A 27,565-nucleotide genomic window follows, 5' to 3' on the forward strand; every position below is an offset into this window, starting at 1 on the left:
CCGCCTGCCCGCCCCGGCCGCGCCCGGGGGCCCCCCACAGGTATCGCCCCAGCTCCCGGCGCGGGTCCTCGACCCGGGCGCTCCCGCACCACGGGAGGGGCCCGGCAGCGCCGCTCGCGGCCCCGGCGCGGCGCCGGGCGGGACTCACCCGTCCATTGCACACGGAGACGACCCGTCGGGAGCGGAGTGGAGGCGCCGCAATAGCGGGACGAGCGAGACCGCTCCGTGTTATAGACTCACAAAATGGCGGCGCCGCCCGGCCCGCCTCGCCCGCGCCGGCGCTCCATTGGCCGGCGGAGGTGTCACCCTGACGGGTGGGCGTGACTACCCGCCTCCCGGTGTTGGCGCCCTGACTCTCCGCGCGAAGCCGATTGGCCGCGCTCGGGGTAAGGGGCGGGGCGAGCCTCTGATGCGCGGCGCCATTCGGTAGGCGGAGGGAGGCGGCGGGGAGGAGCCATCTTCAGAGCGGGAAGGAGGCTGGGATGACGCCCAGGGCCGCCATCTTGATTGGGGGCAGGGCATGGGAGGCACGGCGTTGGGCGCCATCTTGGGTACGGGCAAGCGGGTTCCCCGCGTGCACGTTGTGCGGCCCGGGGCCGCGCGGGCGGCTCGGCCCCGCCGCCATGTTGGGGGCGGGCAGGGAAGTCACGCGCCTCCGCCATCCCGGGTGAGGGGCGTCCGCCCGCGGTGTCCCCCGGGGGTCGCTCAGGGCCGAGGGGCTTGCTTAAAGTACAGGAGTGTGTGTGATCGCAGTTAATGTCTTAAGGATAAAGATTACCAGAGGGTGAGAGAGATCTTGTGAGGTAAGACGTTAAACGTAGCAGCCGGTGTGGGGCTCAGGTACCGTTATGGCATTTGCCTGCCCAGCTCAGCTCTGTGGCCCATCAGGGGCACTTCAGTGCAAGAATTAGATCGGCTTGTCTCACTCTTAATCGGTCGTTGCCTGTGGGTCCCGCTTTGTGCCGGGATTCGTGTAAATTCCAGGGATCTGGGGCTTGTCAAGCCTCTGGAAGATTTGCCTTGCAAGCGCTGGGCTACCTCTGGTGAATTTCAACCGAGTGTGGTGGCTTTGTGTGAGCTCCCGGTGCCCGTGCCCGACCCTCGGGCACAGCTGGATCCTGCTCCACGGATGAAACACTGTTTAAATGCAGTATTTGCTCCCTGGGAGCTCCAGTGGCAGTGCTCAGTTCTGGGAGCCTCACTCGCCGTACCCCAAGGGGATTCATTGGTCACTTTCCAGTTAATTTCTAGTTCTGCCCTCAGCCAGGCTCCTCTGCCCTGCCAGCCTTCCCACCCAGGGCTTTTCTGTGAATATATTTGGTAGTTTTGCCGAAGTACCTCTGCAGCGATAACCCGTAGAACACCAGCACCTGGGCTGTGACACGGCTGTGTATGTGAGGGCTTAGAAAATTATTTTAAAAACAAGAGTGCTAATGAAATCCCGGGGCAGTGTTTCTGCTTTGTGTCAGGCAGCTCTGGCAGGTACAGACATGCATTTTGCGTTCTCGTCTCTCTCTCAAGCACACACTTGACACGTGAGTAGGGAAGAGAAAAATTTAGAAGTGAAGTGGTCTATTTTCTCCCAAACACGTGCTGCTGTGCCAGGTTTTCTGGCCAGAGCCCTCATTTCTCATTGGGGCAGTGCTCATCTCCTGCTCATCACCCTCTGTGAAATGCAGGAGCTTCCTTTGGATCTTTCCAGGAGCTGGGAACTCTGGTTTCTTTGGATCTTTGGGCTTCCAGTTTGGCCCCTGTAGAGTTTAAAACAGAGGAAAAGTGTCTTCTGACCTATTGCTGTAGGCAGCTAAACCCATCTGAAACCACTGGCTCCTGCATATGAAAGGCTCAACTGCTGCCTCAGATAAGAGATTTACAACTTCGATGAGTGAAAGAATGGGAAAAGATGAGATTGTAGATCCACTGTAGCTGAGAGCCAGAGAGATAAAGTGATGTGATCAAAGAGAGCAGGAATTTAGCTGCCAACACAAGCTCCCTTGGACTGTGCCTGGTTTAAGGTGTATTTCCCATGGAGGTGTTTCTTCTATAAGTAAGGAATCCCTTGATGGTAGAGGATGCTGTGGAGATGGAATCCTTTTTTTTTTTTTTTCAGTGTGGGGTATTTCTGTACCCTGAACACCCCACGAAGACTGAAAACATTCATTAACACTCGTCACTGATCACAGGCCAGGCCAGGGTCTGATTTTCTAGTAGCTGCTGAGATGAGTTTATGGCATGTGCAGGTATTCCAGGTGCTTTTCAGGTATCTTTGGCAGAGTAAACAGGTAAATTCCACCCCAGGATTCCTGATTTTACAAAGGCCTTTCCTCTGCAGGTTTGGTCTGACTTAAAAGGCTCTTTAGGGTTTGTGCAAGCTCACCCTGATTTTCCACAGTCCTTGCAGAAATGATGATTGTGCAACATTTTATCAGCCATTTTCCTGCAACAGGAAGAGAATTTTTTAGACAGCATCTGCTCAGGTACTATGGGACTACAAGTGACCAGTTGTGGCACTGTTGTGGTTTTCTCTGGTTCAAAGGAGAAAATGGTTTAAGAACAAGATTACACTTGATATGAAAACACAGCAGGGAGCAGGACCAGCCCCTGTGTGTCCTTGTGTTTGTTTTGAAAAACAAACCCAGATGAAAATGACCATATGAAAAAAAAAAAATAGGAGGGCAAAGGGAAAAAAAATGAATCAGCTTCTTTTGTATGATCCTCCAGCAGAGTCCCACGTCCCACCCTGGTTCTGGCTCTGGTTCCTCTGGCCGGGAAGGGCTCTGGGGCACACCCAGCTTATTCCCTTTTTGAGCCCTTCCTGCATGTGTTATCTCTTGGCATTTAATTCACCAGCAGGGAAGAAAAACTCTGAAACAAAACCGACCCTTTCCTGCCTGTTCCTTTTGTATTGTTACTCAGCTCCCCAGCCCGTGTGGGGTCATGGACGCTTCTCTTCACAACCCTGTCCTTCACAAACTGGCAAAGCGCTTCCCCTTCTCCTTCCTCTTCCATCCAATGTTTCTGCCAGCGGTTTGAAAACCAGAACCCTCCTAAACAGGGGCCCAGTTCATGAAACCAAACCCTGGGCACACTGGATACTGCTGTCAGTGAGTTTTTTTCCTGGAAGTTCCTCTCCTGCCTCATTATTCCCAGCAAGGGAATAAAACCAGGGAACCTGCCCTAAACCAGGGAAGTCTCACAGATAACTGTGCTACCACTGAATCCCAAAAAAACCCCAGGGAGCAGGGGGTGTCTCCAATCCTTCTGCTTCTCTCTGTGGCTTTTATTTATTTCCAAGCCCTCTCAGCGAACACGGCGGTTTTATTTCAAAGCCTATTGGCAGCTCCAGCAGCATCTCATGGTGCCAGAACATTCTTCAGTGCATCGTTCATGATGCCACATCACCGCTCTGGGAATGGTTAGTGCAGGGCGGGCGGAGCAGGAGCGGAATCCGAGCAGGAGCACAATCCCTGCAGGGTTTGTCAGTCCAGCAGAAACTCTGCCTCTGACCCGCAGCCTCCCCTCCTCTGTCTGAGAGAAGGGACCAGGAGAGGGACCCAAAGTGCCTCTGCAGCTGGGGTGCTTGGAGGAGGAGGGGTGGGAGAGCTGGCTGTGTTAGTTCCAGCATTGGGAGAGGTGCAGCTCATACCTGCACACACGTGGCTTTCTGAGCAGGACAGGACACGAATGAGGGGAGTGTTTCTTCCACTGATCCACGAGAGTTTGGCAGCGTGGAGTACTATCAAAGAGTGTTCTGACTGGGAGCTGGTAAATAAATGGGTTTGGAATTGAGCTTAATGTGCTGTCAGTAATAAAAAGAAGTGTTCTTGGAGACTGATTTTTTTTCTACAAGGGCCTGCACAAGGGGGAGTGACTCCGTGGTTCTGTGATTCCTAACCTGTGTATGGGCTCACCTGTGTCTGTGACAGCTCTGCCACCACAGCAACGTGAGGCCTCCTGTGCAGGGCCAAAGCTGAGCAGGTGAGAAACACTCTGCAAGGCAGGAGAACTGCACCTGGCCATGGTTTGTGTTGCCATTGCACAGCCTCAATGCCCCTTCTACAGCTGTGGGTATTAAATGCTGCGAGCACCTACATGAACTTCACATTTGGAGGAGAATCACAAGAGCTCACATTTTACATCTTTCCTTCTTTTTAATCCACGACACAAGAGACTTTTTCTGTATTTCTCCATGTTATTTCAGCACTTCCCTGTCCCCACGGCTCCTCCCGATGCTCTGGGGTGACTCATTTCCTGTGCGGGACGAAGCAGCCATTTCCTGGCTGTTCAACACAGCAGTTTTTTCCCCTCTTAGCTGGGGTTGGAGTGCTGAAGATCAGGCTATGGTTTGATTAATCTGTGGTCTGATTATACCCCCTGCAACTCATCCCAGAGCTGCTGCTCATCCCCAGAAATCACCTGGCAGCACCTGGGGCTCATGGCTGCCCCTGCTCCCCTGGGCCCAGGGTCTTTGATTTGGACTCTGACATTGAATTCATCACTCTAACCAGCTCTAACAGAGCCATCCTTCCAGTTACTGCAAACAGGATTTTCTCTTCATTCAACCCATTTCAGCTCATAATAAACAAGATATTAAAAAAGCACCGCAAGGCAAAGCCTCTGATCTCACAGCACAGATGAAAGCCAGAAATTTTGATTTATCCCCTGAGTGCTAACAACGTTGCTTATTGTCATTTGAGAAATCCAGATAAAACCTGTGTTTGTGTTAGACACAAGCTATCAGAAGGCTGAGTTGGTTCCTGTCTTGATTCTGTGCCCATCATTTCACTTCTTCCCTCCAACCTGTGCTCCCAATTTCCTGAGCCACTTCTTATTCCCATCCCATCCTGTGACTAACTTGTGGACTGCTCTTGGAGATCAGACATTGCCTGGCCATTGGAATGCCAGCCTGAGGTGTCACAGCACTTTCAAGCAGCTTTTTACTACTGGATTTTTAATTATTCTTTTAATCTTATTTGAACACTTGGACTCGTCAGCTTGCCTTAGACCTGGAATGTTGAGAAAGAAACCCCCACACAGTAGGGATGCTGCCCTGGAGTCTGAGTGGAGCACATGTGGAGGGCTGAGCCCTGAATAATTCATACCTGTAATGATTTATTCATGCCCAAAGCTGGATACCTCCCTGTGACTTTCCATTATCTCAAAGAGAAGGTGAAGGTTCCGATTCCATTCCGCTGTCCCCAGCCCGGTGCCAGCTCCTGTCCTGGACTCAGAGCAGGGGGACTCTCATCTCTGCTCGACACAAACAGGCAGTTTCTGCCCTTCAGTGCCACAGCTGTGGCCCCTGAGACCCAAACTGAAATACAGGGACAGATCCTTGTACATTTTTTAGAGAGAACAGTGGGTGAGCAAGCAGGTAAAGCTCTTTTCCACGGATACACAGGGAAAGTGAGACCCCGAGATCACCATGGTTGCATGACAAAAGGTCACTTTCTGAGCATGGAAAGCAGACAGGCCCTGACTTGGTGATGTGACACCATCGAGCTGAGCTCACTCTCCAGCAGAAACTGCAGTGTTTCCCACTGTAAATTCTGACACAGTTGTTGCCACATTGCAGGATGCTTTTCTGCCCTTCAGAAACCTTGCAGGAATGCCTGGATGAAGACACCAGCAGCGCAGGCTCATCTTTCCTGCCTCCTGTGTGCTCTCAGAAAATACCATCAGGAGAGGTTTACAGGGCTCCGAGTTCCTGACCTGGGCGAGGATTCTGCAAGACATTCAAATTCCGTCTGTCTAGAAAGGCTGAAAGATGATCCCGTGTTTCAGAGAGTCTCCAGACCCCCAGGCAGCACTGCTCCTCACTGTCTGGTGTGAAATTTCCTAATTGTTTAACCTGCAATCCTGACTTTTGTTGTCCTTGAAATAAGGCTCTGCACCAGCATAATTAAAAATGTCAAACAGGCTTGAGAGCCTCTCCAAGTTGCTAAAAATGAATGTGAATTTCCTCCGTGCAGCCTCACTCCGTCTCTCCCTTGCTCTGGCCTCAGCTTTCCCGAGTGCCTGGTTCCAGCCCCTCAGCATAGTTTGCATTCCACTGCCAAGAATGAACATTTATTTATACAAACAACCCTTCTTCCAAGCACATCTCCCTCTATCCCAGGGCAGGGAAGTAAATGCCATTGCTCGTCTGTGCATAGCTCCAGCTCTGCATTTCCTTCTTGCTTTAGTCAGGGGTTTGTTTTTAGGGACAGATAAGAGCCATTGTGTTGCTTCCCTGTGCCCAGCAATGGCCTGAGAAGCTCCTTCCTTACAACGATTTGGTTTTGTGACCCTCTTAAGGATAACACCAATTTCCTGATCAGCCTCTCGAGGGGACTCACTGGCTCAGCAGCAATTTCCAGAGCTGGAACCTGGGGGGCTCTGCAGGACTTTGAGAGTACTCAGCCCCCCAGATCTGCTTCTCTCCCAGCACACCATAGCCTGGTGTTCCCAGTCTGAGCCACTGTGCTGTACTGGTGCTCCCAGCAGTGCGGGTGGAGCTCAGAGGGAAGAGGAGCAGCAGTGCTGCAAGGCCGAGGGGAGGCAGGTGCAGCTCATGCATTATTGCTGCAGCGTCTCCATCGCTCACCTGCCGGACTCCGTGATTGTTCCTGAAACCTTAGCTCTGCCCCTCTGTCCACAGGTGTCTCCTGTTGCATCTGCCATTCAAATGGATATGGCACAGATGCCAGATGATTCCAGACAGGAAAATGTCCCAGTCTGAGCACAGGTCATTTAAATGAAAAAGGGCCCTGACAGAGAGGCACCTGCAAAGCATCCAGGGATGCTCCCTTGGGTGTGGAGCCTGCCTGCTGCTTGCTCCCTGCTCTGAACACAGGATTGTACAGGTAGAAATTGCACCAACATTGGAAGAGGTGTCCACGGTATAAAGGGAGGTGTGTGTGTCCCCAGGGCACACAGATCACACAGGTGTGTGTGCCCCCACCTCAGGCACATGGATCACACAGGTGTGTACAGCCCAGTACTGCCCATGTGTTCCTCCATGCTTGTGTTTGCAGCCCCTCATCTCTGCTGTGGTTCCCCTGGAGCTGAGTGGGACACGAGAGACTCCAAAGGCAGAAGGAACAAGAGGACAGGAGGGATTGTCCAAATCCTGCTCCCCCCCTCCCCAAATCCTGTGTTTTGGTGCCACACATGGCAGTTCAGGAGCCTCGGCTCTGCAGCTTGTTTCCACACTGAATCAAGAACAAAGATGTCCAAACACAGCTGGCTCAGAGAGGATGGGGACAGCCACGCTCTGTGCCCAGAGAGGATGGGGACAGCCACGCTCTGTGCCCAGAGAGGATGGGGACAGCCATGCTCTGTGCCCGCCGTGAGCCCCATTGTCATCCCGGCCAAGATCGACATCATTTTCCCAGGGCTGCAGCTCTATTAAACACAAAGCTTCAAATTATTTCCTACTTGGATCAAAGATGTGTTTGTTCCAGTGGCACTTAAGTTTAAAAGGCAGTGCTGGGGATGAATGAAACCTTCCCAGAGGCAGCTGCTGAGGCTCAATTGGTTTGTCAGTGCTGTAGTTACGCTGTGGGCATCTCGTGGTTGCTGGCCCGTATGTTCCTGAAGGATGTTGTGCAGTGGAACAGCTCAGAGTAGCCTTGCTCTATGGCTAAGGGGCTTTTGCTTTTGTGGTGTGAAGGTTTGCTCATGCTACAGATGGTGAAAGTGTTCAGGAGTCTCACTTTCTGATTCCAGACTCAAAGCCAAAGCAGTTGGATCAAACTGCGTGGAAGTGTATGAAGAGACACAAAGGCCTATGTGCAGAACCATGGAATTGGTGGTTTGATTGTAGTCTGGGATCTGGTGAGCAACCAGCTCCCTAAATGCCATCTCCTGGTCTGGATTGTACAGCAGATGCTCCCTGTGACAGACAGGAGGTGAAGGAAGCCCTCTGGAGTATGAAATTAAGCATTAAAAGAACATGAAGGCAGGAAGATGCAGCATGTGAAGTCAGGGAGAACTGAGAACACTGGCGATGCCAAAGGAACAAAAGAAACTCAATATCCTTTAGAAGTTTTAATATTTAATTGGTGAGCTCTCTGATACCAGGGCAGTGAGTGTGGCAGGCAATGACAGGAGCCCATGCAAGGGGTGCCTCATGGGCCCCCAGCATCCCCAAAACACAGGCACAGGGGCTCCTTGTGGACAGAACCATCACTTCTGTGTGCAGCTCCCTGCTCTGCAGCATAGCACTGAATTCTGGGTTTTGGGTAAAACCAGCATCACCAGGGCCCAAAAGAGACTCCCACTGCCTGGCAGCAGGTCTGGAAGTTGGGGATGTGTCACTCCTGGCTCCCTCCTGTGCAGGGACTACCTTCATCTTCAGCCAGAGGAGCATTTCCATGAGCTCACTCACTCTCCCTGTGCAGCTAAGTTCCCTCCAGAGGGGCAGTTCAGCTACAATTCTTACTTGAAGGTCAAGGCTCAAAAATACACGATAATACTTTATTTATTGAGAAAATACTTTGTTCCATAGTGCAAGATGACAAGTTCCTTCTGCAGCAGGTGGAAGTCAGTTCTCAGAATCCTTCCCTCAGGGACACTTTCAGCTGAGAACTCCAGACCCAAACCACCCATTGGCTCTGGTTTCTCTGGACTCTGTTGAGTGGAGTTGCTTGGTTTGCTCCTCCTCATGCTCAGGGCAGGGTGTTACAGCTGCAGCTCTCCTGGATCCAAGGCCAAGTATGTGTTTCTTGTCCCAAGGATCATCCAGCTGTGGGGTTTTCATCCCTAAGGCTCAGCTCTGCTCTCAAGGAGTGGGGGACAGCAATGGGGAGCCACTCTCCAGATCCTGCTGATCCTGGTTGCTGCCCCAGGTGGCCACTCAGAGCCCAACAAAGCCAAGGGCTCTCAGGGCAGAGAGCTTTTCTCATGGCTTCCATGCCACCCCAGAGATTGGCAGGTTGCTCTGAGTTCCCTTTCCTAACAAACACCTGTCTCCCCTCTCTCCTAGGCTGCCCTGTGCCCTGGATGAGATCCTGTCCTTGGGCAGTGCTCTGCTGTGTGGGAGGCTGCCTGCCTGACCTTGGAGCAGGTAAGGGAGACGGGCACGTCAAAACAAGGACAGAGTAGAAAACTGAGCAGGAGCCAAGGCTCCAAAGGTGGGAGCCTCTAAGTCTCACAGATGGCATCACCAGGGAGCATAAACAAAAGCATTTGCCTGTGGCCAAAACCCTGGGGTGCTGCTCAGGGTGATGTTGAACTTAGGGCTCCTTTTGTGCTCCCCTTGCCAGAGATCCAGCAGGGACTGGAACAAGCCATCCCACAGCCAGGGAGCTTCCCCTCCCCTGCGAGCTACTTTGTCACCAACACTGTTACCAACAGTGTTTTTTCCTGCCTCCAGGAGCCATTTCCCATCACATCCCAGCAAGCCTCTGTAAACACCTGGGGTGCAGAAGTGAACGTGAGCTTTGCCTGGTGCTAGTGAGACTGAGTCCTGCACCCCAGGCTGAGTCACCTCAATTTCAGAGGCTTTAGACAGGGGTAGGAAGGAGCTGAGGTGTCAGTCACTAAAGGTGGTTTGTATTGCAAAAGAAGTAGGCTACCATGTCCCATTGTGAACAATTACGTCTAATTACAAGTCACAGACTCACCACAAATACTGTTTAATAACAAATTGCTGCCACACTCCAGCCAGAGCGTGCTGGAGGAACATGTGAGCTCTGGTCTGTGGGCAGGTGGGACAGCAGGGGAGAGGGTCTGGCTCAGCTCAGGGAGGGGAAGTGCCAGGCTCCAAAACTGGGATAAAACTTTGGGTGCAGTGTCCTGTTCCCAGCAGTGGTGTGTGCCTTTGGGTTGGATTGGATTGGCTCAGTTCAGTTGAGCAGATGGTTGACGAAACACCTTGTGTCACACGATGATTTTAGTTAAACTTTAAAAGGCTGCTCAGAAATGTAAAAAAAACCGCAATAAACTTCCAGAGAATGAAACGAAACAGGATTTGCGCCCTCCCCTCGCCAGCCCCAGCTGTTCGCTTTGGCTCTTTGGTACCGATGGAGCAGCACCGACCGAGCCCGGCCCGGGGGCTCGTTCTCTCGGTGCTGCCGTTCCCAGCGGGACCGGGGCGAGCACCGGGGGCTGAGCGCCCCCTGCCGGTACCGGAGCCTAGCGTTCTTTCTCCGGTACCGGAGCCGAGCTCCCCCTGCCGGTACCGGGCGGCTCCGGCCGCGGGGAGCAGGAGCAAAAGGGCTCCCGTCCCTCGTCGTTGCCGGGTGATTGGCGAGCCTGGCGCGCTCAAACGCGGCAGAACCGGGAGGACCGAAGGTGTTCGTTTATATTTGACAGTACAAATATTTAGCGGGAGGTACCGGAGCCAGCCGGTGCCTGGCGCTTGGCGACAAACCCGAGAGCGGCGGGTGAAGCAACGATGCTCCTGCACGGGCTTTCTGCCTTCTGCCCCCCAGCAGCTCGTGGGCAGGGTGAGGGGACAGATCACCGTGACACGACAGTGGGGGACACAATCCCCACGGCTGGGCTGTGCCGGTGACGTCCCTGTGCTTATCTGTCACTGTTTGCACGGGGAATCGTGGGGCCAGGCCAGGCAGCTGTCCCCAGGGCAGTGGCACAGGTGTGGGGTGCCCCACACTCCACCTTGACACTGTGACAGTGACGCTGCAGCATTTCCTGCCCAGGTCACAGATTTGGCCATCGCTGATTGCAGCTTTCCAACTTCCTCCTGGGAAATACAACGTGAGCTCCTATTAATAGAAGTTGATGGTTTCCAATGAATTTTTTCCTTCACTCAGGCTGGTTTGGTGGCTGATTCCTGTTTGGTGGCCCAGGCAGTGCTGTGCCAGCTGCCTGTGGCTTTTATTAGCATTTTTCAGAGGCCTTGATTTAGTGCTCACAGTTGCATCCCAGGCCAGTGGCTCCGCAAAGCAGCCCCTCAGGAGCAGAGATAATTAGAGCTCAGGGAAAAAGTGGTGTCCGAGTCTTTGAACAAAAAAGGTCTTGTTTAAGGAATGTGGTGCTGGAGGCCAGTGTTTGCCAGCAGGGTCGGTCTCCCTCTTGGAGCTGGTGCCTGCAGTCAGATCCTGCCCTCCACAGACGCTCCGGGTGGGATTTTCTGGGAGCAGCTCTCAAAATGGAGGCATGGTGCCCTGTAGCAAGTACAGGATGTATCCTGGGAATTGTATTTCTGCAAGCAGGGCAGGAGGGGCTGGTGGAAGGATGTGGGGAAGCAGGAAGAGAGCTGAAGAGGTGCTCAGAAGATTCTTGTACAGGGCAGATGAGGAGGCAAACAAACAACGCGGAGGACAGGAAAACCGATGTGTTAGGAAATGATGGATCCATCCCCCGGGCTCCTGCTAAGGAGGGTGGGACAAGCTCCATGATTTCTGGCAGCCATGAGCTGCAGCTGCTCCACTCAGCTCCCGTGCTGCAGCCAGATGTGTTTGAGAGCAGCTTCAGCCCTTCCTGCCCTGACACAGCCCCAGCAGTGCCTCCATGCTCTGGCAATGCCCCACACGTGTGTTTGGGGGCTGTCCCATGTCCCCTCACCTCCAGGGAGGGTTTCCCAAGGGAGCAGGGCAGGAGTCAAGTTTAAGCACTGTTCTGTATCCTGTTGTTTTCCTAGCAGGATTGTTGCAGTTTCCTGCACTGTCTTATCTGGAGCAGGGAAGTCAGAGCTCTCCAATTCTCTGGCTCCGTGCGTGTCCCAGGTTCTAATCTGCAAAACAGGCGTTGGAGCCCGTGAGAGGCACCAGCCAGGGCTGTCACAGGGCAATGGGACAAGGACAGAGGGGGCAAAGGGCTTTTAGTGCCTCCAAATTGGTGTCTTTATGTAGTGCTCCTGTTTGCACAAGGCTGTGTCTGTTTTATGGGTTCAGGCCTTCAGCACGCCTGGGAGGGGGAGAGAGGAAGATCCCAGTGGTGACAATCTCAGGGCAACTCTGTGTCTGGCAGACCTTACAGGAGGATAAATCTCAGAAAGTGCTGAGTTTGCCTTCCCCCCCAACCAAGGACTCAAAGGACACGCATAAAGTCTTAAAACTGAAAAAAGCATTTCCGTGTTTCAGTCAGCCCAAAGTTCAGTCTCCCCTGAAGTGCTGGAGACTCTTGTGAAATTACCTGGCTGCATTTTCTGGAATACAGAGGTAAAATCAGCACCCAAAAAATAACCATTAAAAAAAAAAAAAAACCCAAAAAAACCAAAAAAAAACCCCAAAACAAACAAAAAAAAAAAAAAAAAAAACCAAAGGAAAAAAACCCAAAACCAACCAACAAACAAATAAAAACACAAAGAAAACCCTCAAACTTTTTTTTTCCATGAGTGAGCCTGAATTTACCTAACTGTAGGTTTCAGCAGTAGACTGAATTCCCTGTGGGTTAAAAAAAAACTAAAATCCTTTACTGTACAGCTCTGGAATGTCCTGTTTTCCTGCAGAAAGGTGTGGGTCCTGTACACAGTGTCCATTATCAGATGGGAGCCTCTCCTGGAAAGAGGATTAACCCACAACATCACTCCCAGCCACACAGACACTGAATCAGGAACAAGGCTCCAAAACAAACCTCAGCCCCAAACTTTAAGCCCATACCCTTCTCCACAGGGGTCCCAGGGTTGCTGGAAGCAGGGAAAAACTGAGGTGAAGATCAAGATGGATTTTTATTATTCAAAGGGAAAGCAGATATGCTAGTTCAGCCTTTGGGGGAAGGACAGTGGTCATTTTTCTCACTCAGCTGTGACTGTGAATCCAGACTGATTCCACTTGCCATTCCTTTGAGGGAATCTCAGCTGCTGGAAGTCTGAGGGCCACAGCAGCCTAAGGGGTCTGTAGCTGAGCACCAGAGCCTGTGCTGGGAACTAAACAGCAAGAGAAGAAAAAAAGGCTTTTCTTTCAAAGAGATCAGGAAGAGGAAGACATGTGCCTGGAGATAAGGGAAGATAAAAGCATTCCATTTGCAGAGCCTGTGATAGGGATCAAGATGTTCATCTGCCAAGTCAGTGATTTTGTGGCCCTATGACCATGCGGAGCTTCCGTTCCTGTTACCCTTTCCCACACTGACTGAAGGCACCAGATTGTTGGCATGGAAGTTCCTTTGAGCCTGTCTGAGTTGCACAGGCTGAACTTGAAGATAAAACTCTCTTATACTTCAGGAGGGAAAATGGTGCTTCCCCAAGTTCAGCTTGTAGGGGCTCAGCAGAGCAGGTTGTGAACTCCCTGGCCATTGGGAGGTGGGAACAGGCCAAACCCCTCTGGGGAGAAGCTTGGGCAGAGCCCGTGAGGGGTCAGGGCAGCTGAAATGGCCACTGGAGGTGACTCCCTGCCCTGTTTGCTGGGGTTCATCAGCAGTGAGCTCACGGGAACAGCAGATCCCATACAAGGCCTTGATTAACATCAGGAGCTCAGATTGCATTTGCTGCTTCCAAAAAGGCTTTTATTGTCTGATTTTTTTGTTAAAGCAGCAGCGGATTTCAGTAAAACATTCTCAGTAAATCCCGCCTTTGCACATTCCACATGCTGGCACGTGCAACAGCCAAGCATTTGGGCTAAAATTATCTGTGCTATCATTAGGAAGGAACATATGGATTGATGGAGCCTAAGTGCAGAAAGGAGCTGTGTGCTGTGCTGCAGGCTCACCCCAAAGAGAGCAGTTCCTGTGCCTCCTGATCAGCTGGCACCTGCGAGAGGTGTGACCTGTTCTGTTTGGACAGGAGAGCCAGTGTGTTGGGCTGGTGCTGGATGGGCACCAAAGGCACTGGGCACTGAGGGCACTGGGCACAGCACTGCCCCAGGACCAGCACTCACAGCCCTTCCTGCCCCTGTGCTGCTGGCTTCACCCTCAGCCAGCCTTCACCCTCACCCTCTGACTACAGAGATGCATCCCTGTGGACAAGCACTGTGTTCATGGATTGCAGAGCAGCCCTGCAGCTGTCAGCTGGGATGGGGTTCTCCCGTGTTGCCCAGCTGTCTGGGAGATCAGGAGCCCTGGGGCTGGAGCTCCTGTGCCTGCTCAGGTGTGCTCAGGTGTGCTCTCAGCAGCATGCGCTCACAGACTGCCAGCCAGGGCCTGTTCTCCCCAAGAGCTGAGCTCTGTGTAGCCAGAACTGCTCAAAAGAACTGCTCAAAGAACCACTTTTGACAAGGCTCCCGTGTCCAGCATTTTCAGCCTTGCCTCTTTTACCACCATTGATTGCAAAGCTTTTAATTAATCATGGACTGAGCTGCGAGCGTGCGGTGTCAGCGATGGCTCCCGCGCTGCCGTGGTGCTGAGGGCACGCTGTGTGTTCCCTGTGACACAAAAACAGGGATGACTTCCAGGCTGCTGCATGGAGCCTTCCAAACAGATGGGAGAGTTTCAGATTTAGTCTCTAATATAAATACAAGTTGCATGTGCAAGTCCTTCAGTTGGGAAATTGCCTCTTGTTACTGTTTGCAAAGTCAGAGAATGTCAGGCTGAACCAGCCTCACTATTCCTTGTTCTCTCTCTGCAGTTCAGCACTTGGAGACACAGAGCTTGCCAACCCCAGAGCGCTGAAGGAATGGCTTGTAGAGTTCAGTTTGTAAAATTCTATTTTCAGTGTTTATATTTAGTTTCCGTTTGGTTGGTGTTGCAGAGGCTGATCCTGCAAATATTTACCCCAGGCAGGTTTTGTGTGTAGAGCTCCTGGGAGTTCAGTGGGAGCTCAGCCCAGGGAGGGCACAGGCCTGCAGTGGGCTGAGCATGGAGAAATTCAGTTACATCTTCTGGTCAGGGTTTTATATATATACATATACACTTCTCCATGTATATAGCACATGCATGTGATGATCCTTTCAGGTGCTGAGAGAGAAAAGGCATTCAAAGCATCACTTACTGATCCCCACCTGAGAGAAGGCTCAGTGAGACAGAAAGCAGCAGCATGGTGAGTGTTCTGTTATGGCATAAATGATAGCACAGACAAGAAAGAAAGAACAAATTGATCTTTAAAAGGAGTCCTGAATGAGATTGCCAGTCTACAATTATTGCACTGTTGGGGAGGGACAGAAGCAGCCCCAGGACTGCTCATGTCTGCACATCCTCTCTCACTCACGTTCTCTCCAACATCTTTACAGAGCGAGAGCACCAGTGACAGAGGGTGCAGCAGTACCAGTTCCCTTCAGGTGGATCTTTCCAACCTTGTGATCTGGGCACACACTCATGGGACCATATGCAGCCAGATCCCAGCCCTGGAATTTATGCAGAACATGGATCACGGTAGCAATGACAACGCTGTGCTGTGGATGTGCAGAGCTGGGCATGCCTATCACTGGCATTGTGGGAAGTCACAAAACAGAGGTGAAGAAGTGACTGAGTGTGTAGGAGACAGAAAGAGGCTCTTGACTTCTGAGTCTTTGGCAAGGGAATCCAGCTTTGAGGAAAAGAAGCTCAAGCTGACCCCATCATCTTTCGAGATGAATCAAGAAGATTCTGGGAGCACAGGGTCATGTGGCAGATCCCAAGGGGTCACTGAGCAGAAGGCTGACATCGCCTACACAAGGAATAATGAGCCCAAGGGCAGTCAAAATACCAGGAAACCCAAAACATCATTCTCTGCAGCAGAGCAGCACTTCTCCATGTCTAGTAGTATACTCCAAACTAGCAAAGAGGATGTGGAGTCCAAAAGTGACAAAGAAGTACAGATCATCATCTCTGATGAAGAGCAGTGTGAGGCAGATGAAGACAGCCAAGGAGACATAATCAGCCAGGATGTGTCAGAGCCATCTGCTAAGGAGTTGCAGATGCACCACTGCCAGAAGATGGCATTGCCAACAGCCTCCCAAGAAGCTGCCTTTGCCCCCACAGCAAAGCCACCACTAGCCCGTGCCTACATTCTGCAGGCTCCTGTCAGCAACTCAGAGGACCTGAGCAGGAACATAATAAGGTTGTCTTCTTCCACTCCTGCAGGGCCCAGGGCTGAAACTTCCGGAGCAAGGAGCCTCCTGGGATCAGCAGCGCCAAAGGTATGTTTAAAACGCCTTCCTGTCCCCAGCACTGAAGCCAAGGCTCAGCTTGAATCACAGCCCTCAGTGATGTTCTTTGAGCTCCAAGCCACTGCTGCTGTTCAGCAACATCTCCAGCTGAGCCCTCTGGAGCGTGGCATATCGGGAACAGGCTCCAGTGGGGACAGTGCTGAGATCTTGGATGAGGACAGCGAGACATCAGGATCCAGGCAGAGACCTTGTTGTTCTTCAGCCTTCCAGAGTCCAGAGAGCCATCCACCTGCAGCCTCAAATGGAGGTAAGACAGTGTGGAGTTCTGTGCCTGCAGGGGTGTGGGGGTGTTCCATTAATCACTTTCCCAAAATATCCAAGGAGGGCGAGTTCACATCACTGCCAAGATCTGTACTGCAGCATCTAAGTAAATCTCTTGGATTTGGGGCACTCCTGTTTCTGTTTGAGGGGTCTACAAAGCTCCCTGCCTGAAGGAATTGGTACTTCTGTAGGGAATGCCCTTCTGGGATACCCAAAGGTGTTCTTGGCTGTGCCCCAGCCCCAACATTCCTGTTTGAATACTTTGGTCTTCCATTTTACCCAGTGCCCACACACAGTATGTTGGCTGTACTTGAGAGAGTCCCTGTGGGAAACTGGAGCTGGAGCAGGGAACTCAGGTCTCAAGAGAAAGAAACAAGAGGAAGTAATGTAGAGAAATTGTGGCCAAAGCTCTGGCTGCACCAAGGCCAGTGGCAGCAGAGTGTCAGTCCTGCATAGGAAATGCAGGACTCCAAACATTGCTTTAGTCCTTGCAAGAATGAAGGTTTGCTATGTGCTATCCTGCAGCACAGGGGCCTGGGAATGTCCTTGTGAAGGGCTGAGGTTGCTGAGGCATTTGGGGTCTGCCTGGGATGTGCTTATAGCACCAGTGCTGGTCCTGGGTTTGTTGTTCCTTGTGGAGCCATAACCACACAAACTGCCACAGTTGGGGTTTGGGAGCAGTATTTTACTATTTTCATAACTGACGTCATGTGTCATGTGAAGAGACTGGGAATTCTTCTGGGAATGTCTGTAGTAGCTGTTTCTGCCAAGGTAACTGGCTCATGGCTCAGAGGAGGCCTCAGCATTATTGATTCATGAGCTGTTCCTCCCTGCACCTGGAACAACCAGTACAAAACAGGCCAAAACCCCAAACCAGTGGGACAGCCATCAGTCTTTCAGGATGACAACTAAGCCTGTAAAGAACCTGGTGCAAAAAGGGTTCTAGGTGTTGGCTCATGAGCCCTTTTCCATCGCCCCATCCTCAGCCCTGGACGAGTCACAGGCGAGCAGATGGAGCTTTCCAGCAATCCAAAGAATTCATTTCTCATGCTACATCGAACTAGGTAGATGTGGTATTGCCATGGCAACTCGAGAGAGAGCCCAACTGGAATCCTGGCAATCCTTTAAACAAAACCATAGTACACTTTTACTCGCCTGTTTTTTCTCCCTCACCATCCATCCCAACCTTTGGTTCATGCTGTTATTTCACAGTGAAAGGGAAATTTCCCTGTATGGCAGTGAGCAGGGCCAGCTGCCAAGGGAGAGGGAGCACGAAGGAGCCCAACTTTCCCTGGAGAACTGGGCACTGTTGGGTTGTTCTGTCTTGTGGAGAACACAAATATGACCCACACTTCTAGGGGAAGGGGTTTGGGAGAGTCTTGTCCTCTCTGAATGACTTCCAGAAAGCAGGTGGACACTATCCTGTATCTCCTTGTGTTTTACTGATCCTTGTGGATTCTTCCTGTTCACAAAGCTGTGTCTTGTCTTTTAGATGTGCTGAAGAAGCAGGAGAGAAAAAAAAGCTATAGCACTGTAGACATTAAAGTGTTTGAAGAGTGGCTGAAGTTGCACCACCCCTCCGAGACACGCAAGATCCACATGCTGCCACCTGCAGACCTTGACCACTACTTGGTCTTGTTCTTCAGCTCTGCCAAGAAACAAAATGGCAAGGATTTTTCTGCCAATTCCTTAAGCCTTTTCCGGTGCAACATCAACCGGTACCTCCAGGACCACAACTACCAGTACAGCATGTTGAGAGGGCCAGAGTTCAAGGCCTCTCAGGAAGCCTATAAATTGAAGCATTGGTACCTGTTTCAAAAGAAGGAGGAAGGGTGGAATGTTGTGGAGAACCTGACAGATGAAGATGTGGAAAACCTTCACAAGAAGGGAATTTTAAGCAATACAGACCCTCATGGCTTGCTGCACCTCATGTTCATCAACCTCATTAGGGGGTTTGGGGCAAACACCCACCACCAGGCCCACCAGCTCTACTGGGGACAGGTGGTGCTGAGGAAGACCAAAGGAGAGGTGGAGTACTTGGAGTGGAAGGATGATCCGATCCCCGGGGAAAATGAAGGGGAGGTAAGCCTACGGCTCTTTGCCAAGCCTGAGGATCCAGAGAACTGCCCGGTCGCCAGTTACAAGGAGTATGCCAATAAGAGGCCAGCAGACATGCTGGAAGACAACCACCCTCTTTATCTGTCTCCCAAGTCACTGTACTCCGTCTGGGACAAAGTGTGGTACAGCAAGAAGGCACTGTCAAAAGCCAAAATTGATAAGATCTTGAAAGTTATTACCCGGGAAGTCAGAGGAGGAGTGAGGAAGACCAGGACATAGGGGTGTCCCTTCAGCTTTGCCCCTTCAACCACTCCAAGGCTGCTCTGAAACACAATCCTACTGAAATATTTGGTGTAGGTTGAGAACAAACATCCTTCTGCTGGGCTTCGCCTTGGCACTGAAGGTACCTACAGATCTGCAGCGCCTTGGCTTTCAGGGAAGTTCCTTTGTTGTTTTTTCTGTTACTGGAATTGATAATTCAATGAGTTAATGAAGGTCTTCAGTTTCACATTTGCCAAACAAGTTAATGTTCTACCACACAGTCAATGCTGTTAGAAACCATCACTGCTGATATAGAGGGGGCTTGGAAGTGGCAGAGCCTGGCCAGGAGCAGCAGCTGCACCCACATTTTGAGGTTGACACCCCACACAGCTCAGCCTGTGGAGAAGGATGAGCGACAGGAGAGTGATGACGCTGCCAATCCCAACCTCGCAGAAATGCTTCTGAAAAGGTTCAGGTCATTTCCCTTTGGGAAAGATTTGTAGATTGAAGAATTTGTAGCTGTTTTAAGAAGTTATTTGAAGTGTCTGACAATGCTGAAAGGTTTTATGGTAAGTGGTTTCCCTGGAGTACAAAACACAACTCCACAAAGGCACTGGGAGGTGTGCTCAGCTCTGCTCAGCTGCCCCAGTGCTGTTACAGCTCAGTCAGGTTTTTGGTTGCAGTGTTGGCAGAGCCAAATAAAAGAACCTTTAATTCAGTCCTGTCTGTCTGTGTCTGAACAGGAGGTGATGCTTTCCTGGAACACCGGTGTGTTCCCTGTTGTGCTCAGTCTCCCCTGCTCCCAGCCCAGTGGCACAGAGCTTTGGGCCCTTTGAAGCCCTGGGAGCCATTCCCATGGTGTCAAACGAAGCCTTGGGGGCCAAGCTCTTTGCCCCACTTGGTCCCATTCAACCAACTGAACATCAAGTAACTTAAGGACGTTTGAAGAGACATCAAACCAGACAAACTGCTCGGGTGCTGGAAGGCGTCTGCCGGCTCCTCTTGTGCTTTGGAGCTCCGGTGGCATCACCGTGACACCCGGACTGAGAGCTGTCCCGCCGGTCCCGGGTGACCCGGCCGCAGCCACACCTCTGCTCCCCGCTTCCCTCAGCCCCCAGACCCCCAAACCACCCCGGCTCGGGCTCTTTCCTCCCCGTTGCTGTTCGGTTCGGCCCACGCCCAAGGCTCGGGAACGAGCGGCTGCTGACGGGAGGAACGGGTTGCACCATGTGCCAGCTCTGACCTGTCACAGCACCCGGGCACCTCCCTGGGGCTCCACCGGGGAACCCCCGGTCAGCGCCCACCGAGCGGGGCGGGGTCCGCACCGGGAGCCTCGTCAGCGCTTGCAGAGTGGGTCGGTACCGGTGTCCCGGCCGGTCCGTACCGGGATCTCAGTGGATCCGTACCAGACCCCACTCAGCACTTGCGGAGGGGTCGGTACCGGTGTCCGGGCGGGTCCGTACCGGGATCTCAGTGGATCCGTACCGGACGCCGGTCAGCGCTTGCGGAGGGGTCGGTACCGGGGTCCCGGCCGGTCCGTACCGGACCCCGGTCAGCGCTTGCGGAGGGGTCGGTACCGGGGTCCCGGCCGGTCCGTACCGGACCCGCGGGCGCTGCCCGGGAGCCCCCTAGCGGGGGCGGGCGGACGGGCACGGGCCGCAGCGCGGTTGGGGTCGAACGGGACTTTCAAGCCCACCCTGTGCCATCCCCCGGTGCCACCCTGCAGTGCCGCCCCCGCCCCGCGGAGGGACTCGTCCCACCGGCCCCGGGTGCTCCGAGGCCCGGCCGGTGGGACCCCGGTGCTCCCCCAGCCCCGGAAGGCTCCGGCTCCAGCCCCAGCCCCGCGTCCCAACCGCGGGGGCTCCTCTGAAAATCCGGAGCAAAACCAGTGGAGCAGGCGGACAGAACGGGCCTGGAAGACCGAGGGAGTATAACAACTCTTTAATAAATTAGCAAAATAAACAGCATTTATATATATTTTTATATTCCATTGCTGCATCTCCACGGATCACAGGAGTTAAACCAATGTTGATTCCCAAGTCCCACGGCAACACTGATCCAGAGGCCTCAGTTCAGGTAGCCCCACGGCAATGCTCAGCCTGGTGGTACTTAAAAACCTAAAACCACTGAGAAATAAAACAGCTTTTTCATAAGCCTGAGACACAGCTCCCGAGGGGCAAAGTGAATTATCGGGTGATTTCACCTGGCTGGCTCCAGGCAGAAGTGATTAAAAAGACACTGATCCAATTTTTTCCCTCTTAAGAAAAAAAAAAAAAAAAAGTGTTCCTCCACCCCATAGGGAGGAGGAGGAGGAGGAAGGAGCTGATCTATTGCATGGAAGAATTATCAGTTTAACAATAAACCAGATTGATTTGCAGGGTTCACATCTCTGATTGTTGCGATGGCCAAGGGTGGAACTGATGGAGTATTTAGGTCACGCATCAGCTGGTGGTGAACAGGGCCAGCCCCCAGCCCGGGGGTCCCTCAGTCCTCATCCCGGACGTACTGCCCGGCCTCCCAGCGCTGGGCCATGACGCTCTTGTGGCGAAACACTCGGGTGCTTTCCACCACCTGCAGAGACCAGAACGAGCGGGATCTTTGTAAAGAAGAGACTTTCACAACGATCTGGTCTGCAGAGCTGTCCCCCCTCCCCCTGCCAGCTCCCCAGCCTGCTCTGCCTGACCCAGTGTCACAGAATCACAGAAACACAAGGTTGGAAGAGACCTTCGAGATCGAGTCCAACCTGTTAACTGACAACTGAAATAAAACCTGGAACCAAGTGCAAAATAATTTTTTTAAATACATCCAGGGATGGTGACTCCACCACCTCCCTGAGCAGCCATTCCAGAACTTTATCCCTCTCTGTGAAAAACTTTTTCCTAATATCCAACCTATATTTCCTTTGGTGCAGCTTGAGACCGTGTCCTCTGGTTCTGCCAGTTGCTGCCTGGAGAAAGAGCCCAACCCCACCTGACTACACCCACCCTTCAGGAAGTTGTAGAGAATGATAAGGTCACCTCTGAGTCTCCTTTTCTCCACCTTTTCTCCACCCAAGTGGTGCCCGTGGCTCCATGGGAGCCAGGACCATCCTGTCCACCCCTGTCCATCCCACAAGCCTCCAGGAGTGAGGGGAGCGGGGGAAGGTGGGAGGTGTCAGGGCAGCCCCCGCGTTCATGAAGGGATTTTACCTCTGTGTTGACCTTGTCAACGGGTTCAATGCCTGCGTACTGTGGAAAGAGGAAAACACGATTAGATAATGGCAGCCTGGCAGGGGAATATCCAGAGGTCTGCCAGATCTGACTCCCAGCAGGGGCACAGGAGAGGCAAGGGAAGGCAGCACATGCAGCCAAGCCCTCACTGGGGTTGGGGAAAGAGCCCAGGCCAGGATCCCCCACAGGAGGAAACTGCTGCTCCTCGCCTGTCCCACCCAGTGCTGGCAGCTCTGAACAGCAGGCGCTGCCTGGGGGGCTCACATGGCCCCTGGATGGTGCCACCACCACCAGCTCTCCCACCAGGCTGAGCAGCTGGATCTCCAGCTCCAGGTGGGAGTCAGGAACAGCCACCTCCAGCCCCAGAGCCACCAGTCTCCCCCAGGCTCAAGCCCCCCAACCACTTGGCACAAGCAGGGTGGGCATGTTCACCTTTCCATCCTCCTTCACCCTCTTCCTTCGCTCCTCAAAGGGGCTGGAACGCGACGAGTCAGGGGTGAGGGTCTCTGTGCTGCCCTGGGAGGAACTGGTCACTCTCAGTGGGGTGAAGGATGAGATCAGCCCCAGGATCCCCGCCTGGTGTGAGGCAGGAGAGGAGGCAGGAGACTCGGACACTGAGTAGTTGCCACTGGCACCTGAGGCAGCTTGGAGAGAAAGAGCATTGTGGGGGTGACCTCAGTTCCACTCCCAGGGGGTGGAGACCCACAGGAGTGTCAGGCCCCTGCCCCAAACCTCCCTCCACAGCAGGTCCAGCAGGTTTGGTCAAAGCTGGGACCCCGTGCCTGGGGCTCAGCCAGGGACTGCAGGAACAAGGGGTAAAATGCATTAGCTGGACCCTTCCAGCCCGGTTTGCTGCTGTAACGTGACACAAACTCATCGAGACCTGAGCAGCTCTGGAATCCTGCAGAGCCTATCCCTCCTCAGCAGCAGTTCTGCTGACTCCAGTGTGCTGGTATCAAGTTCTCCCAGAACAAACCTGCTACCAGCACACAGGAATCCTTACATTTCCCTTCCACTGTGTCCCTCTGCTCCCTTACCAGAGCTGTGCCGAGAGCGGGAGCCCTCCTGGGGAACAGCATTGCTGTAGGTGTCCATCAGCCGCCTCCGCTGCTCCTGGAGCTCCTCTTCCCTCTGCAGGTCACTCCAGATCTCCTCCTCGATCAGCGCCGACGTCTGTGGCTTCCAGGTCCGCAGCCGGTACTGCTCCTCCCGGCCGTCCTCCCTCCGCAGCGGGCTCTGGGTCCCCATGTCCTCCACGAAGGACACCTTGGGCTTCCAGAAGGAGAGGTTCAAGTACTCTCTGGGCAGGACAGCAGTGCTGGCGGGGCTCGGGGTGGAGTCGGGAAGCTTTCCTCCCCAGGAATCCTCGCTCCCCCATTTGCTGGCGCTGGCGGAAGCGTGCTGGGACACCAAAGGCTGCTCCCGGCTCCTCTCGCTGGCGGCGAAGCGCGGCTGGGACAGCTGGAAGTGGGCAATGCTCGCTGTGTAGCTGGGAATGCTTCTCCCAGCCCTGGTGTCTTCTGCGGGGCTGGGGCTTGAGGGCTGCTCCACCACAAACTCTTTAACCCAGCTCCTCCTCTCCTCTGCCCGCTTCAGGGGAGTGGGCTTCTCTGGGGGGGCTTCCTCCTGCTCGAACACCCTCCTGCGCTCCTCCAGCTCCTGTTGTGTCCCCCTGTCATATGCCCCCAGCAGCCTCCCCTGCCTCTTCAGATCTTCCTCACGCTTCGTTTCCTGTTCAATTTCCCTCTGGACGTAAAGGGAAGCGCGGCCTCTGTCCTTCCCTTTCCTGCCTGGGCCGGGAGACGTGTGAATGTTGAGGACAGGCCTGGTCTGGATCTCCACCAGCTCGCTGCTGGAGGTCAGCCGCTGGATCCCCCTTTCCTTCCAGAGGTTCTCCTCCCTTTCCATGGCCATGCGGATCTCCCGCTCAATGGGTGTCTCATTGCTGACCCTCGTCTCCTTGCCCAGCCCATTGCTGCTGGCTTGCAGATCCACATGGAAGGTCTCGTTGGAGGTGCTTCCATCGCTGGCGTAGCCCGCAGTGGCTTCGTTATACATCTCACCCAAGCCAGAGTCCAGGTCTTCTCTGGACCCTGCTTTGGTCAGGATGGAGGTCTTCCCGATGGGATATGACCTTTCTGTGTGAGCTTTTCTGGGAGCATAAACCTCCTCTTTCTGGGGGGTCTTGTATGAGGACACACCATAAACCTGGTAAACGCTCTTGTCTGTCCCGCTCTGGCTTGATGCACCGGCACTGCTGTAGCCTCTCGTACCCTTTGTGGCCATCTCAGGGCTGTACCACTCTTCTCTGGAGACTTTTGTCACTGATTCTGGCCTTGGGGACATGGCCTGCTGCCCTGGGCTGAAGAATGAGCCGGGGTTGGTCTTCTCCAGCATCAGGAACTGCTGCCGAGCCGCAGAGAAGTTGATCTGCTCTGTGTCAATATTCTCAGGGTCAACGGGCGTTGCAGCCCTGCCTGGGGAAGATTTGTCAAACCAGATGGCAAAGCTGGTGGGGACACTGCCTGTGTGCCTGCCTTCACCTTGGCTGCCCACGCCCGTGCTGATGGCGCCCAGCTCATCCATGGAGCTCCACCTCTCTGCAATAGTTGAGCTCTTCCTCATCACCTGGCTCCGGATGACCTCCTTCCTCTCATCTTCCAGCTCCCTGGCTTTCTCAGGTGAGATGTTGGGTGGAGGGACCCTGTACAGGTCTTGCTCCTCATCATCATAGAGCTTCGAGGGTTTCCTCTCACCCTTGTAAGCCCGGAGGTCGTACAGGCTTCCCGATCTCACCACCTCTAGCTTGGACTCCCTGTCCGGGGATGGGGTCCACACATCTCTTCCACCTTCCAGGAAATACGAGGGTGACTGGGACCTCCTCTTCCAGCTGTAGCCATTTTCCACCCTCTGGCTGCTGTGCTGAGCAGAGCTGAACACGTCATCATCGCTGCTGGCCCTCAGGTCTGCCAGCGAGTCGTGCCTGTGCGAGGCCTGTGGCAGCTGGAACACAAGGTGCCTGGTGACTCTGTCCATCTCCTGGGAAGAGTCACTCCTGTGCCAACTTTGTCCCAGACAGGGGCCACTGCTCAGTTTTGAGGTCACCCTCAGAGTCCCAGTTCAGCAGAGGCCAAGGGTCTCGACCTGGCTGGCCCTGCAAGCAGGAGGGGAGAGCAGCCATTAAGAACAGCAGAAGGAGCAGAGGGTGAGATGCAGCCCCTCTCCCAGCCTGGTTCCACTGTTCTCACGTGGGACAGAAACTGCCACACCAGCCTGCCCGTGTGGGGCAGGAGCAGCCAGAGCACAAAGCACCGTTCCCAACAGGAGCTGCCACAGAGCCCAGAAGCCCACCCACCTCTGTCCCCCAGCCTGGCCGGGTTCTGAGGGAGCACAGCCAAACCTGCCCAGGCAGTCAGTGCTGCAGAGGCAGCGAGACCTCAGCCCTGAGCTCCTGGTGGCACCACATCCAGCTGGGCACTGCTCTGGGCACGGACAGCCTCGGGCCTCTCCACGTGCACAGGGCAGGGAGGGAGCTCGGGCCGGGAGAGGCGGTGCCGGTGCCTGGGCCACTCCTGCATGGAATCCACTCCTGCATGGAATATCCTCCTGTGCCATTTACAGAAAGGAGCCTCCAAATAGCCCAGCTCTAGGAACAGAGGGGTCATAAAAACAGTTTCATGGCTCATAAAACGAGGGGACTTTAACCCCCCTGGCACACAGGGCAGGAGGGAACAGCCCCAGCCCTGGGGTCAGTCCTCCAGAGCCAGCTGGAACAGCGGATGCCAGACAGGGAGGGGCAGCACAGGTGGGTCCCCCATGAGACAGCAGCTGCCACCTCATCACAGATGCCATCCCTGGCTCCAGAGCTGGTGACACACATGTCACCTGCAGACAAGCTGGATGTGCCTGGAGCCAGCAGCACTTCCTGTGCCGCTATTTGCTGAGGTTTAGCCACGGCTTTGCTGTCACCTGCCACTCCAGTGAGCCCTAGCAGGTCAGGGTGTGTCACCGCTGGGCACTGTTCCCGGGCACTCACGGCCTCCTGGGAGTTTACAGCAAAACTGGAGCAAGGCCACGGTGACAGCAGGGGCAGCCCAGAGCCTGGGGGCCACGCTCCTGGCAAGCACAGCTCAGGATGAGGCCCAGGAAGAGGCAGGTGCCCGGTGTTGCCTGCATCCGGAGCATCCTGGCTCATCCCCAGGACGAGAGCACTCGGTGCCTGCCTCCTTCCCGCAGTGATTCTGGGGACCTCCAGCCCTCCCGGGATGCACCATCCTCCCTCCCACAAAGCAAGCGGGGCTGGGCCCCAGCCAGAAGCTTTTTAAACCTTTCCTGGGGCAGGAGCACGTGGGTCTCATTGGCTGGGACATCCTGGCCAGCCCCAGGCGATGCCTCACCGCTGGAACTGCTGCCCAGCCCTGTGCCCAGCCCTGGTGGCTCAGCCTCTCTTCCTGAAGCTGTGCCCTGCTGAATTTACCTTTTAATTCCCCTGCTGTGATTCACTCTTGCTCTTTTATTGCCCCCAGTGACGAGGACAATGAAAACCTTCTGCCCCACGCCTCTTACCATGTTTGGGAGGGATGAAATCCCGGCTGGAAGGGGACCCCCTCAGTGGGGAGCGCTGGCAGCTGGCACAGGAGGGGAGCAGGGACACAGAAACCAGCTGGGCTCTTATCAGGGCTCCCTGCAAGCGGAACGGCTCCTCCCAGAGCTGCACCCAAAACATTCGGCCTCCTCAGCTCTGTCTGCTGCTGTGGGACTGCAGGGGGTCCTGCTCGGGGGTCCTGGGCTGCCCCCGGCCCAGCCAAGCACCGTGGGAGGTGCTGGGCACAGCAATGACACTGCCACCAGTCTGGCCTGGGACCTCCCCCCCGCCATAAGGAGACATCTGGGGCACCTTCCAGGGTCCCCCCAGCTTGGGGGTTCTGCACAGGGCTACAGAGCTGCAGTGCGCCCACTCCATGCCCACCCTGAGCCAAGGGCTGCCCCCAGATGGGTTGATGCACACAAACATCCCAGCACGTGTCCATGCCCCTCCGCTGCCCACCCCAGGCAGCGCCAGCCCTCCCTGCACACCCTCACTGCCACCATCGCAGCACAGGCACCGCTCCCTCCGAGGCCAGGGGGACACGGCGTCCCCCCAGCGCCTGGCACTGCCCTCGCCCCCGAGCACGCTGCACTTACTGTCCATGGAGCTGTCGGGGCAGGGGTCCCCATGCCCCCGGGGCGCCCAGCCGAGCTGTGTCTGCCGGGGCGTGGCCGGGGGGGCAGCGCTGGGGTGTGGGGGGCCGGGAGGGAGGGCGCCTGCGAGGCCCTGATAAGCTCAGCACCAGGGAGCTGTGGGCAGTTCCAAGAAGCAGGTTGGGCTCAGTGCTCAGTGCTCCCCAAATTCCTGTGCTGTCGTCACCTTGCTGCAGCTGGTCCCACGCCCGGGGGGCTGCCCTTGGCTCTGAGCCGTGGGACTCACTGGTGCCCCGTGCACCAACGTGCCAATGCACCCGTGTGCCAGTGCACGGGCACGGTGGTGTGGCCATGCAGCCACAACCCTGCTCCAGCGCTTTCGGCCCCTCCATGAACGGCCCTGAGGAGCCCTGAAGCCTCAGCCAGAGCCTGCGTGTCCTGCTGTCCCCCCAGGGAGGGACATGGCAGGGGAGGGGACAGCAGCAGAGCCCTGAGCCAGGAGCAGCCCCGGCTCCCCTGTCACACCAGGGGCCTCCCTGCCATAACGCCGTGTTTGCACAGGCGGGTGTCCTCGCTGCCACAGCAGCCCTGGCACTGCCAGTCCCAGCTCCCTCCTGCCCTGGGGAC

General features: G+C 54.5%; 3 protein-coding genes across 5 annotated transcripts in view; 1 reads left to right on the forward strand and 2 right to left on the reverse strand.

Moving 5' to 3' along the window:
- Positions 1-314, reverse strand: part of PTBP1 (polypyrimidine tract binding protein 1) — a 27,994-nt gene extending 27,680 nt beyond the window's left edge. The window contains exon 1 of one of the 2 annotated variants that reach the window (XM_041415416.1): positions 149-314. In XM_041415416.1, coding sequence (XP_041271350.1) covers positions 149-156 — 8 coding nt within the window. In that variant the 5' untranslated portion in view covers positions 157-314. The remainder of the gene's footprint in view (positions 1-148) is intronic. The other variant, XM_041415425.1, reaches the window with a different exon arrangement.
- A 15,075-nt stretch (positions 315-15,389) lies between these two features.
- Positions 15,390-19,266, forward strand: LOC121341476. Its single transcript, XM_041414982.1, has 2 exons — positions 15,390-16,215; positions 17,722-19,266. Exons 1-2 carry the CDS (start codon positions 15,390-15,392, stop codon positions 18,564-18,566), a joined length of 1,671 nt encoding a protein of 556 aa, XP_041270916.1. The 3' UTR covers positions 18,567-19,266.
- A 1,208-nt stretch (positions 19,267-20,474) lies between these two features.
- LOC121341646 (mitotic spindle positioning) lies at positions 20,475-27,067 on the reverse strand. 2 transcript variants are annotated; one of them, XM_041415326.1, is made up of 5 exons: positions 26,942-27,067; positions 22,795-24,911; positions 22,190-22,401; positions 21,737-21,775; positions 20,475-21,119 (listed from the first exon to the last, which is right to left on the reverse strand). In XM_041415326.1, the coding sequence occupies exons 2-5, from the start codon at positions 24,791-24,793 to the stop codon at positions 21,033-21,035; spliced, it is 2,337 nt and encodes a 778-aa protein (XP_041271260.1). In that variant the 5' UTR covers positions 24,794-24,911; positions 26,942-27,067; the 3' UTR covers positions 20,475-21,032. The 2 variants fall into 2 exon arrangements, with proteins under 2 accessions (XP_041271260.1, XP_041271268.1); XM_041415334.1 differs by lacking the exon at positions 26,942-27,067 and adding an exon at positions 26,324-26,804.
- Positions 27,068-27,565: the final 498 nt, after the last annotated feature.

This window comes from Onychostruthus taczanowskii, unplaced genomic scaffold (genome assembly GCF_017590055.1).
Source record: "Onychostruthus taczanowskii isolate IOZ18803 unplaced genomic scaffold, ASM1759005v1 scaffold106, whole genome shotgun sequence".
NCBI lineage: Eukaryota > Metazoa > Chordata > Aves > Passeriformes > Passeridae > Onychostruthus > Onychostruthus taczanowskii.